Genomic DNA, 12,425 nt, shown 5'->3' on the forward strand with positions numbered 1-12,425 from the left:
ATATAACGCTTGACAGTCAGGGACTCGGGGGGCAATGGAGATGCCATAACATCTTTTCTTGAATAACCAGAAGATTACGTTTCTAGGTTGCATGGAGCCATGGAATCACACTAAACCAAAATAACAAAAGAATGGATATCCTTATTTTTTTATTTGGATTTGTCTTCTACCAACTCTGCCAGTCCTAAGCCCAGATGAAGGAAGAGGGTTGAATTAGGTTGGCAGGAGGCATTGAAACTTTTGTCAAACTCTTATAATTGTGGATCCTGATCATTTGTCTTCTACAACCACAAAATACAAGGACTTTGAAAGACTTAAAAAGTAGGGCTGCAAACGAATCGGATCAGATTCGGAAAAAGATATATCCAATCCGATCTGATAAGAAATCTGATTTATCTGAATCCGATAAGACTTGGAAACATACACTGGCTCCTAAAACCTGTTGACAGTTAGACTAATAAACTTGTTTACTAGATGCAACTTTTCTTTAGAATACTCAACTCAACTAAATCTTGTTCCAATTATATGGAGTTCGCTGCAATTTTCCTTTAGAATCACTTCAAAAATTAATTCAACAAATAAATTCATAGAACAAATTGGAATTATATTTTAAAATTCAAATATTGATTCTTTAACAAGCCAATTCGTAGATTTTGTTTTGGTCACAACTCTTTGAGATAATGTCCGAAATTGAACTTGTTGGATAGACTATTAAATAACCTTCCAACTATACGAAAATCAATTGTAAAATTCGGACACAAGTAGAGTAGAAGACTTGAAACTCATAGCTTCTGCTTCAGATTGAGATCTGATCAACATCTTTATAAACGAGTCTTTTTTGTCTTTTATTTCATTTCATTTTATTTTATTTTTACATCCCACAGCAGTGTTTGCATGTGGAAGGAGTGTTCTGGCACGTAGGCAACAGGCAATTACTCTAGACAGTTTGGTTCAACAAGATAACATTTTTAAAACTAGTCATCTTGTTTTATTAGATGGAATGTTAAAAAGCAGAGAAGTACTACTCAAGTCTGCCAATGATCCCTCATCTTCTATACTTCTGTAAAGCTGTTACATTTTTAGCAAAGGATTGCACATTGTACCTGTGCCATGGTTTAGTATTTTTTCTATCAGATCAGTTCAAGTTCCTTTTAGTGTATTTCAGAGGAATGTCTAGAAGTTCAATACAACATGTAGGTTTTTCTTTATATCCTTAAATGACTCAGTGTCAACCTTTTTTGTTTAATAGATAAATATTAAAATTTCTTCTTTTAATATATATTAGTAATTCAGCGTGTATCTTCCAAAAGGGATAATGAAGAGCAATGTTTTATTCATTTGACACAAAATGGCTCAAATGTTTTATTTGTTATTTTCTAATCCTTGGTTTTTACATCCTCTTTTGCTCAAAAATTGTGAAAGTCGCATTTGTTACTTTGTTTTGTTCCTTCTACTCTTTTGTTGACATGTCAGTTTTTTCCTCTTAAGCATTAATGCACCTTATATCTATCCAATTGCTAACAGTTGGTATACACCTTGATATTGTTTTTGGTTATACTTAAGGTCAAGAATTGTCTTTAAAACTGCTGGGGTTTTATTGGATGAAATGCGAGATAGGGGGGTAACAGCACTTAAATACAAGGTTATCATTCTTGATGAAGTACATGAAAGATCCGTGGAGTCTGATCTTGTTCTTACATGTGTAAAGCAATTTGTGCCGAGAAACAATGATTTAAGGTTAGAGTTTCTTTTTTTCTTTCTTCCCAATTACCTTTTTTTTGTCATTTTATATTGTTTGAGTTTTTGAGCATTGTGTTTAAGTGCCTTCTGTCATTTTTACTTGTTTGTTTTTTGTCAAGTTGAACTTCTTAACAGGTGGATTATTTATAATTCCATTTTGACTACAAAATTTTAGCTGGCTGCTTATGTCCAGTGCATCTTGAATTCTGTTGTTTGCGGGTCTGATATTTTCCATGATGTTTTAGGGTAGTGTTAATGTCTGCTACAGCAGATATTGCAAGATACAAGGATTATTTCAAGGATCTTGGTAGGGATGAGAGGGTAGAAGTGCTTGCGATTCCCAATTCCACGCAACAAACAATCTTTCAACGAAAAGTTCTATATCTTGAACAGGTAAATACTTATTTATTTTCTTCATTTTGTGATGCATAGCTTTATGACGTGCTTGAGTGCTTATTATTTGCATCTGGTATTGTTTTATTACGACCAATTTCTTGGATCTCTTGTACAATGCGATTGTGCAAACTGAAAACTTCCTTGGCATAGAAGGCCTCCATGGCCCAATGGATGGGGTACTAGCATTTTCTTTTCTTTTCTTTTTTGTGTACCAAAAAACATGAAAATTGTCTTGGCATAAAATATCTTTGCTTTAAAGATATTTTATTGATGAAAAGATTGCATCTAGATGAGCTATTATCTCATTTGCAGATGCTTATTGATCTGGATCATAATGGCCTTTCTTGTGGGATCTTAGAAATTGGTAGTTCTCTAATATGTTTTTTAGAAATTTATCTTGACTGGATTTTTTGGTGGAAATTTTTTTAGTAAAGTTTCTCACATAACATGATTCATCCAATTAGATTAATAACTGTGTTTTTTGATATTTGGGTAAGTCCCATTTAGGAAATCACGTAGATGTTCCCTTAATTACATCTCTGCTAGGGGCAGAGAAAACCTCTTTATTCTGATTTAGAAGTACGAATGCATATGTTAAAGTAGCATTTTCCTTTGAAAATTCTGGTATATATTTCCTCTGTTTGAGAGAAAACCAACAAATACAAATACATGAACTTTTTATGTATAACCATCAAATAGGGATCATAAATAGTCATATTTCATGAATGAGACTGTAAGTGGCCTTCACATAAAGTAATGATTTTATAGGTGGATATGGTGTGAGGAACCATAATCAACCAAGTTTCATGAACAATGCTGTAGATGGTTGTCTCCCTTACATATGATTAGATGTGAGACAAGGAGAGAAAAATAAAAAAAAAACAATAAAGAAAGAAAGTGTGAAAGAAATATAAGGAAATACATAGTTCTCATAGTGGGAATTGCAAGAGTATCATAATCATAGTGAAGAGGTGGAGGAGGAATACTTCAATCCTACCTTCTTCTTTCTCCTTTTCTTCCTTTTCTCCTCTTTTCTTAGGGTGCCAAGTGTCATCCCACTTAAAATGGGTTAAGGAGGGAAAATAAAACTCTTCCTTCCTAGGGTGACATGTGTCCCCCCACTTAAAGTGGTTAAAAGAAGGATACTAACTCCCTTTTCTTAGGGTGATATGTGTCAGTGTCACCCTACTTAAAGTGGCTAGAGGAGGGATAAGAGTCTTCTCTTCATAGGGTGACATGTGTCACCCCACTTAAAGTGGTTAGAGGAGGGAAAATAACTCTCTCCCCTAGGGTGACATGTGTCACCCCACTTAAAGTGGTTAGAGGAGGGAAAATAACTCTCTCCCCTAGGGTGACATGTGTCCCCTCACTTCAAGTGGCTAAAGGTGGGAAAATAGCCCTTTTGTTAGGATAAGACAAGTGACATCCCCTTTATAAATAAGTGGGACACCTCACAAGATTATTAATTAATATAAATTTAATTCTTTTAGGGCCTGCTGGTCTCATTAAATGGGTTCTATTGTAAGCCCATTAAATGCTTATTGCATTATAAATAAGGTCCAATTAACTTAGGGCCTGCTATTCACTAAACTGGACTTGCAGGCCCCTTTCCTTCCTAAATTGTTTCAGCTCACCCATAGGACTGATTGGGCTTAAAAGATCAAGTTGGAAAGAAAGTCTTCTCTCTCTCTCTCTCTCTCTTTTAAGGCTGTGATTGGGAGTAGCTTAATAGCCTTCTCCCAGTCCAACAAAATTAAGGGCTTAACGAAAATGCATAATAATATAGGGAATTTAGTTAAATTTAGCTAATACCTCTAACTTGATATCATTCTTCCCCATTATGTTTTACCATTTGTTTGCTTGGTTGGGTGTGAGGCCTAAACCCTCAAGGAGTGATTCCTAGATCTTTTTCTCTTTAAATTCTTGCTGTTCTGTGTCACATTAAGGTATGGTTTTCCTACTATAGTGTTGTTTCCTTTGCTATTCATGTTTGGATATTTATGGTTGTATATCATGAATTGCATGCATTTTGAGTTAACTTTTCAATACTGAAAGTTGATCTGAACCACACATGCAAAAGTGTCTGATGACTGCTAGAATAAGAGCGTTCTTGATTTATTTTAAGAATTCTGTGTATTTGTATTAGTATGCTGTATTGCCGTTTTAACACTTTTTTTACAAGATAAGGTTGTTGTTTGGTATTTTATATCTCTGTTGCTTCTAGATTCTCTTTGCATATTGTTCTCCTTTAATGATGTCATGCATGTATTCTTTATGGAATACATGATAAGGTTAAGACCGTATCCAATCCACCCCTCCCAAAACCCCAGATTAGCTGGGACCAACATTTTGTAATGGTATGTATTCTTTATTGAATTAGAAAATTTGATAGTTATCTACTTATGGCTAAACAGGTTGTTGAAGTTCTTGGAATGAATTTTGATAACTTATCAGATCGATACTGTTCTGGTCCAAGCCCTTCATCTTCTGACGCTGACATCAAGCCTGAAGCGCAAAAACTTATCCATGATTTGGTATTGCACATTCATAAAAATGAACCAGATATTGAAAAAAGCATTTTGGTTTTCCTTCCAACATACTATTCACTGGAAGAGCAGTGGTTCCTTCTAAAGCCTCATAGTTCATTTTTCAAAGTTCACATTCTACATCGCAGCATTGACACTGAACAAGCTCTCATGGCCATGAAAGTCTGGAAGTCACACCGTAAGGTATCCTGCTACTTACTGTTTTTCTTACATCTAGACCCTAATTGTCTGGAATATCCATGTATTCCATAAGTTTGTGCATTTTCTTAGTTTTTTGTTCCACATACAAAACTAGAACTTTGAAAATGGAAAGAACGAACCTGGAGAAAGGACCAGCAAAATGAGTATGGATGTCTAATGGAGATCTAATATTGGCATCTTTTTATAGGAAAGCAGAACAGTTAAATTGAGATCTTTCATGATTTTAAAAGGTCCAAGTCTAGATGAAAGAAAAAGTGGAAAAAAAGTGTACTAAAATACCAAGGAGTTTCAAACTTCAAACATATCTGCTAGTGTTTTTGCAAGTTTATGAAAGGATCTTAGGGTAGAGGATTAGAAATGCAAAGTTCAATTTCCCTTATGACAAGTGAGGCTGGGCAAGGTTACAGTAAAAGTAAATTTTTGTAAGCATTTGGGAAGTATAAAGGATTTCTCACTTATCTGTGTTCTGTGATAAGAATTGGGGTTCAGAACAACAAAAGAAACAAATGAAAACTGGATAGTTTATCTTATATGCTTCACAAGCAGGTTTTGAAAAATGTGGAAGGATGAATTTTTATTGTTAATATAGTATATTAGAAATAAAACTGAAGCATGGTATATGTTACAAGACATGTTGAAATATCTTTCCAAAAAACTGTTGGATATGTTAACATATTATGCCGAGCAAGGTCTAGCAAGTGACAGACTTCTATATTTTGACAAAAGGATAAATGGACAATATTATCAGAAAGCACTCTTGATCACTTGATGGAAGAAAGAGGATTAACAGGTTGCAGCAGCATTGGTTCTCATAAGGGGAACCTTTACAAACTGCTTTGGAAGATTTTACTAAAAACATGGTATCCTGCCTGGTATTAGGGCTAACAGAAGAAATTACTTTGTTGATTAATAGGGGACTCATGGAATATTATTCAACTACTATACCTCTCACACCAAACTTGTCCTTGAAAATGCATATAATCCATCCACTGAATGAACTGGCATAATGCGTATGACAGCATCTTCCAGAGGCATCAGATGGCTTGACCATTTAATGTTGAACAAGCTGTACCTTAGTTCTTGCGCTGATGCATTTTAACTGAGTAGATGCAAAATTCTTGCCCCAAATACTTCTTGTGAACTTAAACAAAGGTGGTTGGTGGATCTGCTGTTTAATTTGCTGAAAAATCATTTGTTTGCCATATTGTTTTGTTGGTCCAAGATTCTTTTTTTTGAATTTTAATATAAAAAAATTGTCTACATAGAAGGAGGAAACAGAATTCAGTATTGCAAATAAAAATTCTATAAATAAGAATCCAAGCATTCAATCTTTTTCTCATTCCTGAATGCCTGTTTCTCAGGTGGACTCTAACATTATCTCTACCTGAAGCTATATGCACTACAGGACGTTGTAACCTTTTTTGGGTAATAGTGGCCTTTGCTTGATTGCAACGGAAGATGGGATTGATCCACCACCAAATAATTGGCACAAAGTGTAAAGGATGAATTGGAAATATACTGTAATATGATAGCCTTTCATGAACATTTAATTCAAAATGCATACAATTCATGTTATACAACATTACAACCATAAATATCCAAACATGAATAGTGAAGGAAACAGCACTATCATAGCAGGAAAACCATACCTTAATGTTGAAGCTATAACCTCTGCCATATTTCTTTCTTATATGTGTATAAATTGTAGAAGCTGGTAATAAAGATAATGGGCACCTGAACAGTAAAAATGCTACAACATAATGGGGAAGAATGAAAAGTGACTTTTCTTAAAAACCACATAATTTTATAGCAATAGTATTAAAAATTAATTAACACTACAATTAGGGGCCATTGCTTGGTGTAATAGTAAAATCTAGGGCTGGCAAGCATGAGAATGCGGGTTTTAGCCTGAGACCAGCCACTTTGTGCAGAAAAATGCTAGAGGTTTGGACTGTGTCCATTCTTCCCCTCCCAAGACCCCAGATAGCTGGGACCAACATAAGGTAATGGTCTTTTTATAATTAATACTGCACTTATTATAAAAATTAATTATTTAGCTATTTTTTTAAAAAGAGCTTAATATTCGTAGAAAGCCAATTAGAGTTGTTAATTCAAAGTTCTAGATCAACAAATCAATTATATATAAAACTGTGGGTTTGGGTATTTTTATGCCTCATGATAGTTTCCAATTGATTTTGGTAAAATTTCTCCAATATTATATTAAAATTTTGAACATTTTCCACAATAAATTAAAAAATTTTCTGATTCGATTTTCTTTTGAAATATTAGGGAGATATTGGGAATTTTTAATTTCAAGAGGTTTACATTTTACTTCACCCCTAGGGAAATGGGGAAATTTCAACTCAGTGTGATTTTAACTTTCTGATGTTCTACTGGACAAGGTTATTGCCAACTTCAATAATAATGGATCCTATAACGGAATGAAGCTTTTGTCCTTTTTGCATTTTTTATTTTTTATTTCTGACATAGCCCTGTAAAATCTTGACCCTTTTTGTTTTTCTGTTTTTGGTTTATTTGGTTAAAAATTTTGGTAGAAGATTCTGTTAATCACTAGTGATAAAATGATGCTTGGATACTAGTTATTGGTTTTGTTTGAAAAGAAACTCCATAATGTTGTAATGGTGATGATGTGGAAAGACTGTTTTTAATATTGCATGTTAAGACATTGGAGGCCATGGAGAAAGGTAAGTTCGTACAGGCAGTACCATGGAGAAGGGTTCTGAAGGTTGAAGCAAAACAGTTCCTCTTGGAAACTTTCAGAGTGAAGGGGGAAGTGGCCATTAAAATCAGAGAAATGAAAATGGCTATGGTATTCCTGGTAGGAGAGGAGGTGATAGTGTGGTTCAGGACATTCTTGGAAGAAGCCACTCAACTGAGTTTGAAGCTGGAATGTAAAGGATCAATAGAAGGCTGTGGTAGGAGATATGTAGCAGAAAGGAGGAAGAATGCTAAAGGAAGGTTTGTGGTGCTAGTGGAATTTTTTGGGAATACAGGCAGGCAAATGGTCTGTTTCCCAGAAGGAAAACAAATGACTGGTTGGGAAGAGGTATCAGAGGTTTTGAAGACTTTCTCTGTCAGGGGAGAAAATCTGCAATTTATTAGAGAAGAAACTTCTGAGACACCAGAGAAACTTGATCCCAGCGTAGTCTCTGCAAGGAGGAAGGAGCAGGTGCCTTTCAAAGAGGCAGAAGGGATGATTGCTGTGGGACAAACTGCTAAGGATTGTAGGTTAATCCTCAGGACTACTACGTGTATGTTTGGTTCTGTGGGAGTTTTCCGAGAGGCATTTTTTTAGATAAACGTTTATCTGAAAAATGCTACTTTAAACATTTTTTGCTTTTTCTATTTGGTTGGACATTTTATGGGCATTTCAAGTAACACCCCATAAAGTTGCTTTCCACCTCAGATAAAGTGTGCCACATCAGCATTTCATTTCAAGAAATGCCCAGGCATTGGGGGAAACATGAATTTGACGTTTCCCCAAATGCCCCATGCACATAAATCAAAGCGTTTCAGTTTTCTAGTGTTTATTTGATAAACGATGAAACCAAACAGTGGTTTCATATGCAATAAACACCAACGCCTATGTGGTGCTGATGTGGCAGCATTTTTTCAATAAACGCCCACAGAACCAAACATATACCAAGTCAGATTGGGAGAAAAAATTCATAGTATTTTCTACAGCTCCATTGACTGATTGGAAGAAGGTTGGTTATGAGTTACTGAAGAAATTAAACTTAAAGTGCACTATTATTATAACTCCCTTTGAGAAAAGCAAAGCCCTGCTAAAGCTAGAAGGGGAGGAATTTGAACTACATGCTCCATGCTTACATCTGGAAGCAGGAATGGTGACTATATCTAAGTGGACCCCTCTATTCAATTTCGAAGACTTGAATGTCCAAGACAAGGTAATAGTTCGGATTGTGGGACTTCCGTTTCATTTCTGGACAAAAGAGGTGTTTGAATCCATTGCTGTCTTGTGCAAATCTCGGTTGGATGGTGTATTCGGCAGAGACCTCCGTTCAGCAGCTGTCTCTTTGAGTAATGTTTCTCCTGAAGATATTCCTTGTATGATTAAGGTGATGGTTGACGGTGTTTTTTATTCTGTATGGCTAGTAACAGCCATTGAAGCTTCTCTGTGGAGAGAAGGAAGAAGGGAGGAAGATGAACAGGTTGAGGGAGATTGGCTACGCAGACTATCTGGATTGGTGGATTCAAATTTGGCCAAAACTTTAATAAGGAAAGTTTAGGGAATGAAGTTGGAAAGGTGTCAGAGGATAAAACAGGGGAACAAATAGGAGGGAAGATTGGGGAGATGGGATTCAAATCATATGCTAAGGTATTGACAAGTGGTAGCATGGGTTTGGGCTACAGGTTTCACTAATAAAGAACCTGAACCGCCAAAAGACAAAGCCTGCCGTGGCTCAAGACCTTAGCAAAAAGAAACTTGACATTTTAGTGGATGACCAGGTGGGTGTGAGTAAAGTGGGCCATGTAGGAACGAGTAAAGAAGGGGAATTGCTGGGCCTTATAAATAAACCATATTGGCCGATGATTGTCAAGTCAACATATCAGAGAGCTCGAGTGGGCCCAAAATTGAAGAGGATGAAGCCCATAGGCTAGAAATTTGGTTGGGCTAAGGATTTCATGTATCTGGTCATTGTGGGCCAAATGGGCCGTAACTTAGGCCATGTTTGGTTCAATTCTCATTCTTTCTCATTCTTACCCAAGATGAAATTTTAAAATGGACAAGAATGGGTAAAAATAGGCAGAATGAGAAAATATTGCCATGAAGCTTTTTTCCTAAAAATGAATTCTTTTCAGGCTGACAAGTGTCCTATGTTGCTCATTTTCGTTCTTCAAGCAAAATAGAAAATTGTGCCGGTATTCACAAACCGCTAGCCTAGGCCTCCAATAGTCAATGTTTACCAATTGGCATAGATGTTTTGTAAAAGTACTTTTGTAAAAATGCTTTTATAAAAGTACTTTTGTAAAAGAGTTTTTATAAAAGTACTTTCCTAAAAGTGCTTTCATAAAAGTACTTTTGTAAAAGTGCTTTCATAAAAGTACTTCCATAAAAGTACTTTCATAAAATTACTTTTGTAAAAGTGCTTTTATAAAAGTGCTTTCATAAAAGTACTTCCATAAAATTGCTTTTATAAAAATACTTTTGTGAAAGTGCTTTTATAAAAGTGCTTCCATAAAAGTGCTTTAGTAAAAGTGCTTTAGTAATGTACTTTTATAAAAGTACTTTTGTAAAAGCATAGTTTTCAAGGCGTCTAGGCGATTCTGGGCGACACTGGGCCGCCTAGGCGATAAAAATTTTATAATATGATAAACTGAAATTTGGCTAGTTTCCTAGTTTGATATACCATTCAGCATGTATGCTAATTGAAAAATAGCAATTCTCATTATTAAGAACATTAAATTTCCTCTAAAAATGTGGCAAATTATCATATCTAAAAGATGAAAATATTTTACATATATTAATTTCATTATTTTAAAAAATAATACTACTATAATTATTTAATAGAGCAAATTCATAATAATTAGTAGCTAAAGAAGGTTATTAACTTTATATGATAAATATTCAAGATGGAAAGTAAAATAGAAAAAAAAACAAGGATTGAGTTTCTGTTTTATTTAATTAGTGGGAGAATAGAAAGAAGAACTTTATTATTCTATTGTTACTTTCCCCTTTCTTTCTTTCTTTTTCTCTTCTCAAAACCCTTTGATCTTTTAAATTTCAATAGTAAAACATTAAAACAAAATATAATTGATATATATATATATAGCATATAATAAAATGTACTAACATATACATTAATAAGATACAACAATATAAATAATATTATAAAAGGTGCCCACCTTGTCATTTTTTGTCACCTAGCCAGGCGCTTATCGCTTAGATGGGCGCCAAGTTGCTAAAAGTCAAGGCGTTTGGGCGAGGTGCCCAGCCAAGGGCGTCTAGTTGCCTAGGCGATGCCTTGACAACTATGCGTAAAAGTGCTTTTATAAATACACTTTCATAAAAGTTCTTTCGTAAATGTACTTCCATAAAAGTGCTTTCATAAACGTGCTTTCATAAAAGTACTTCCCTGAGCAAGAATTTTGTAACCAAACACTCTAATGTTATTCATTCTTGCCCATTCTTGCCTAGAATGAGCAAGAATTAAGAAAATGAGGCCCAAAGCAGTGAACCAAACATGGCCTTAATTTAGTTAATGGGGCATGGTTAGGTGATCTTTAAAGTAGTCACGTGGGGGCTTTAGTAAGGCCGACGATGGAAACTAACCCTGGTCCATCATCATCCTCCCCACGACCTAGAGCACAGGCGAACGTCTTGTAGCGGCAAACAAGCTTAAGTTGTAGACTTGTTACAGTGAAAATGGTGCAATCTCCAGAACGCCATAATCCAAGGAGTAGAAAATGCTCTGCCGATAAATCTATTGAGGAGGAAGACATTTTCTCATCGGGCGATGAAGGTTCAGACTTTGAAGATGTAGAGACTTCAAGCACTGGAAGTGTTTGCCTAGTAAGAAACGGTGTTTCACAAGGATGAAAGCTTTGACATATAACAACTGTTTTAGGAGTCTGATGAAGAAGACTGTTCAAAGAACCTAACGAGCTCGACTTACCTTTTTTTTTTCGGCTTCGATGGAAGGAGGTAGGAGAGAAGAAATTGCTATCGGCAAAGGTATTGAAGACCATCCAACATACTTCAAAGTGATCCCAGAGACTGAGCAGGTGCAAGATGTTTTGTTAATGGCTAATAACTTACCTTCTCTGTAGAGTGGAGGGACACCGCTGGGGAATTTGGGTGAACCAAGTTTAGCCGTCAAGTTCCTTTGTCCAGATCAGTACCAGGCCTCTTGCTATAGGAGTGGAAACAGACTTTTGTGGACTGAATACTAATTCGAGAATCAGGACCCTCCTACAGAGCTCCCCTCAGAAGGTACGCCTGTCTTTAAGTTTAAGAACACTAATGAGTCTATTGTGCCTGTAACAGAATTTTCTCAGTCTTTGCCATTGTTTATGGAGCCAAAAAAGGATAGTGTGCAGGGTGTGCATGACTTGAGGGGTGAAGCTGGAGTAAGGAGTGAGGAGAATGAATGGAAGGAACTTGGTGAAAAAATCTGGGGGCTGGTGAGTGAATACTTTGAGAACCTGCAAAGGAAGGAGGCTATAACTGAAGAAAATGCAGGGGGTTTGGGTGTACAGAATGTCTCGTAGAGGGATGGGAGGGTAGATGAAGGGACAAATGAAAAGGAAAAGGAACCGATGATAGATCTTGTACAAGCGATGGGGTTAAAGTTGAGAGAGGTAGAAAATATTAAAGCCTATGCCAAAAAGAAGGGAAAAAAAAGAGTCAACTGATCAAAGGAAGAGAAAAATGATAGAGGTAGGGAGAGAAACTAAAATCTGATGATGCAGCTGATCTTGAATTTAGTGCGAGGGGGCAGAGACGGAAGGGTCCAAAGCAAGGGATTATTCGTGTGGGGATTAAGTTGAATTTTGATA

At 35.8% G+C, this 12,425-nt stretch overlaps 1 protein-coding gene across 3 annotated transcripts in view; it reads left to right on the forward strand.

Annotated features, from left to right (window-relative positions):
- The window catches only part of LOC104598950 (zinc finger (CCCH type) helicase family protein), a 47,764-nt gene that overhangs the window by 15,666 nt on the left and 19,673 nt on the right, over positions 1 to 12,425 (forward strand). For 2 of the 3 annotated variants that reach the window (XM_010261258.3, XM_010261259.3), the window contains exons 3-5: positions 1,564 to 1,737; positions 1,986 to 2,133; positions 4,551 to 4,865. In XM_010261258.3, the coding sequence (XP_010259560.1) occupies positions 1,564 to 1,737; positions 1,986 to 2,133; positions 4,551 to 4,865 (637 nt within the window). The remainder of the gene's footprint in view (positions 1 to 1,563; positions 1,738 to 1,985; positions 2,134 to 4,550; positions 4,866 to 12,425) is intronic. The other variant, XM_088902238.1, reaches the window with a different exon arrangement.

This window comes from Nelumbo nucifera, chromosome 3, assembly GCF_055504915.1.
Source record: "Nelumbo nucifera cultivar China Antique chromosome 3, China Antique-T2T, whole genome shotgun sequence".
NCBI lineage: Eukaryota > Viridiplantae > Streptophyta > Magnoliopsida > Proteales > Nelumbonaceae > Nelumbo > Nelumbo nucifera.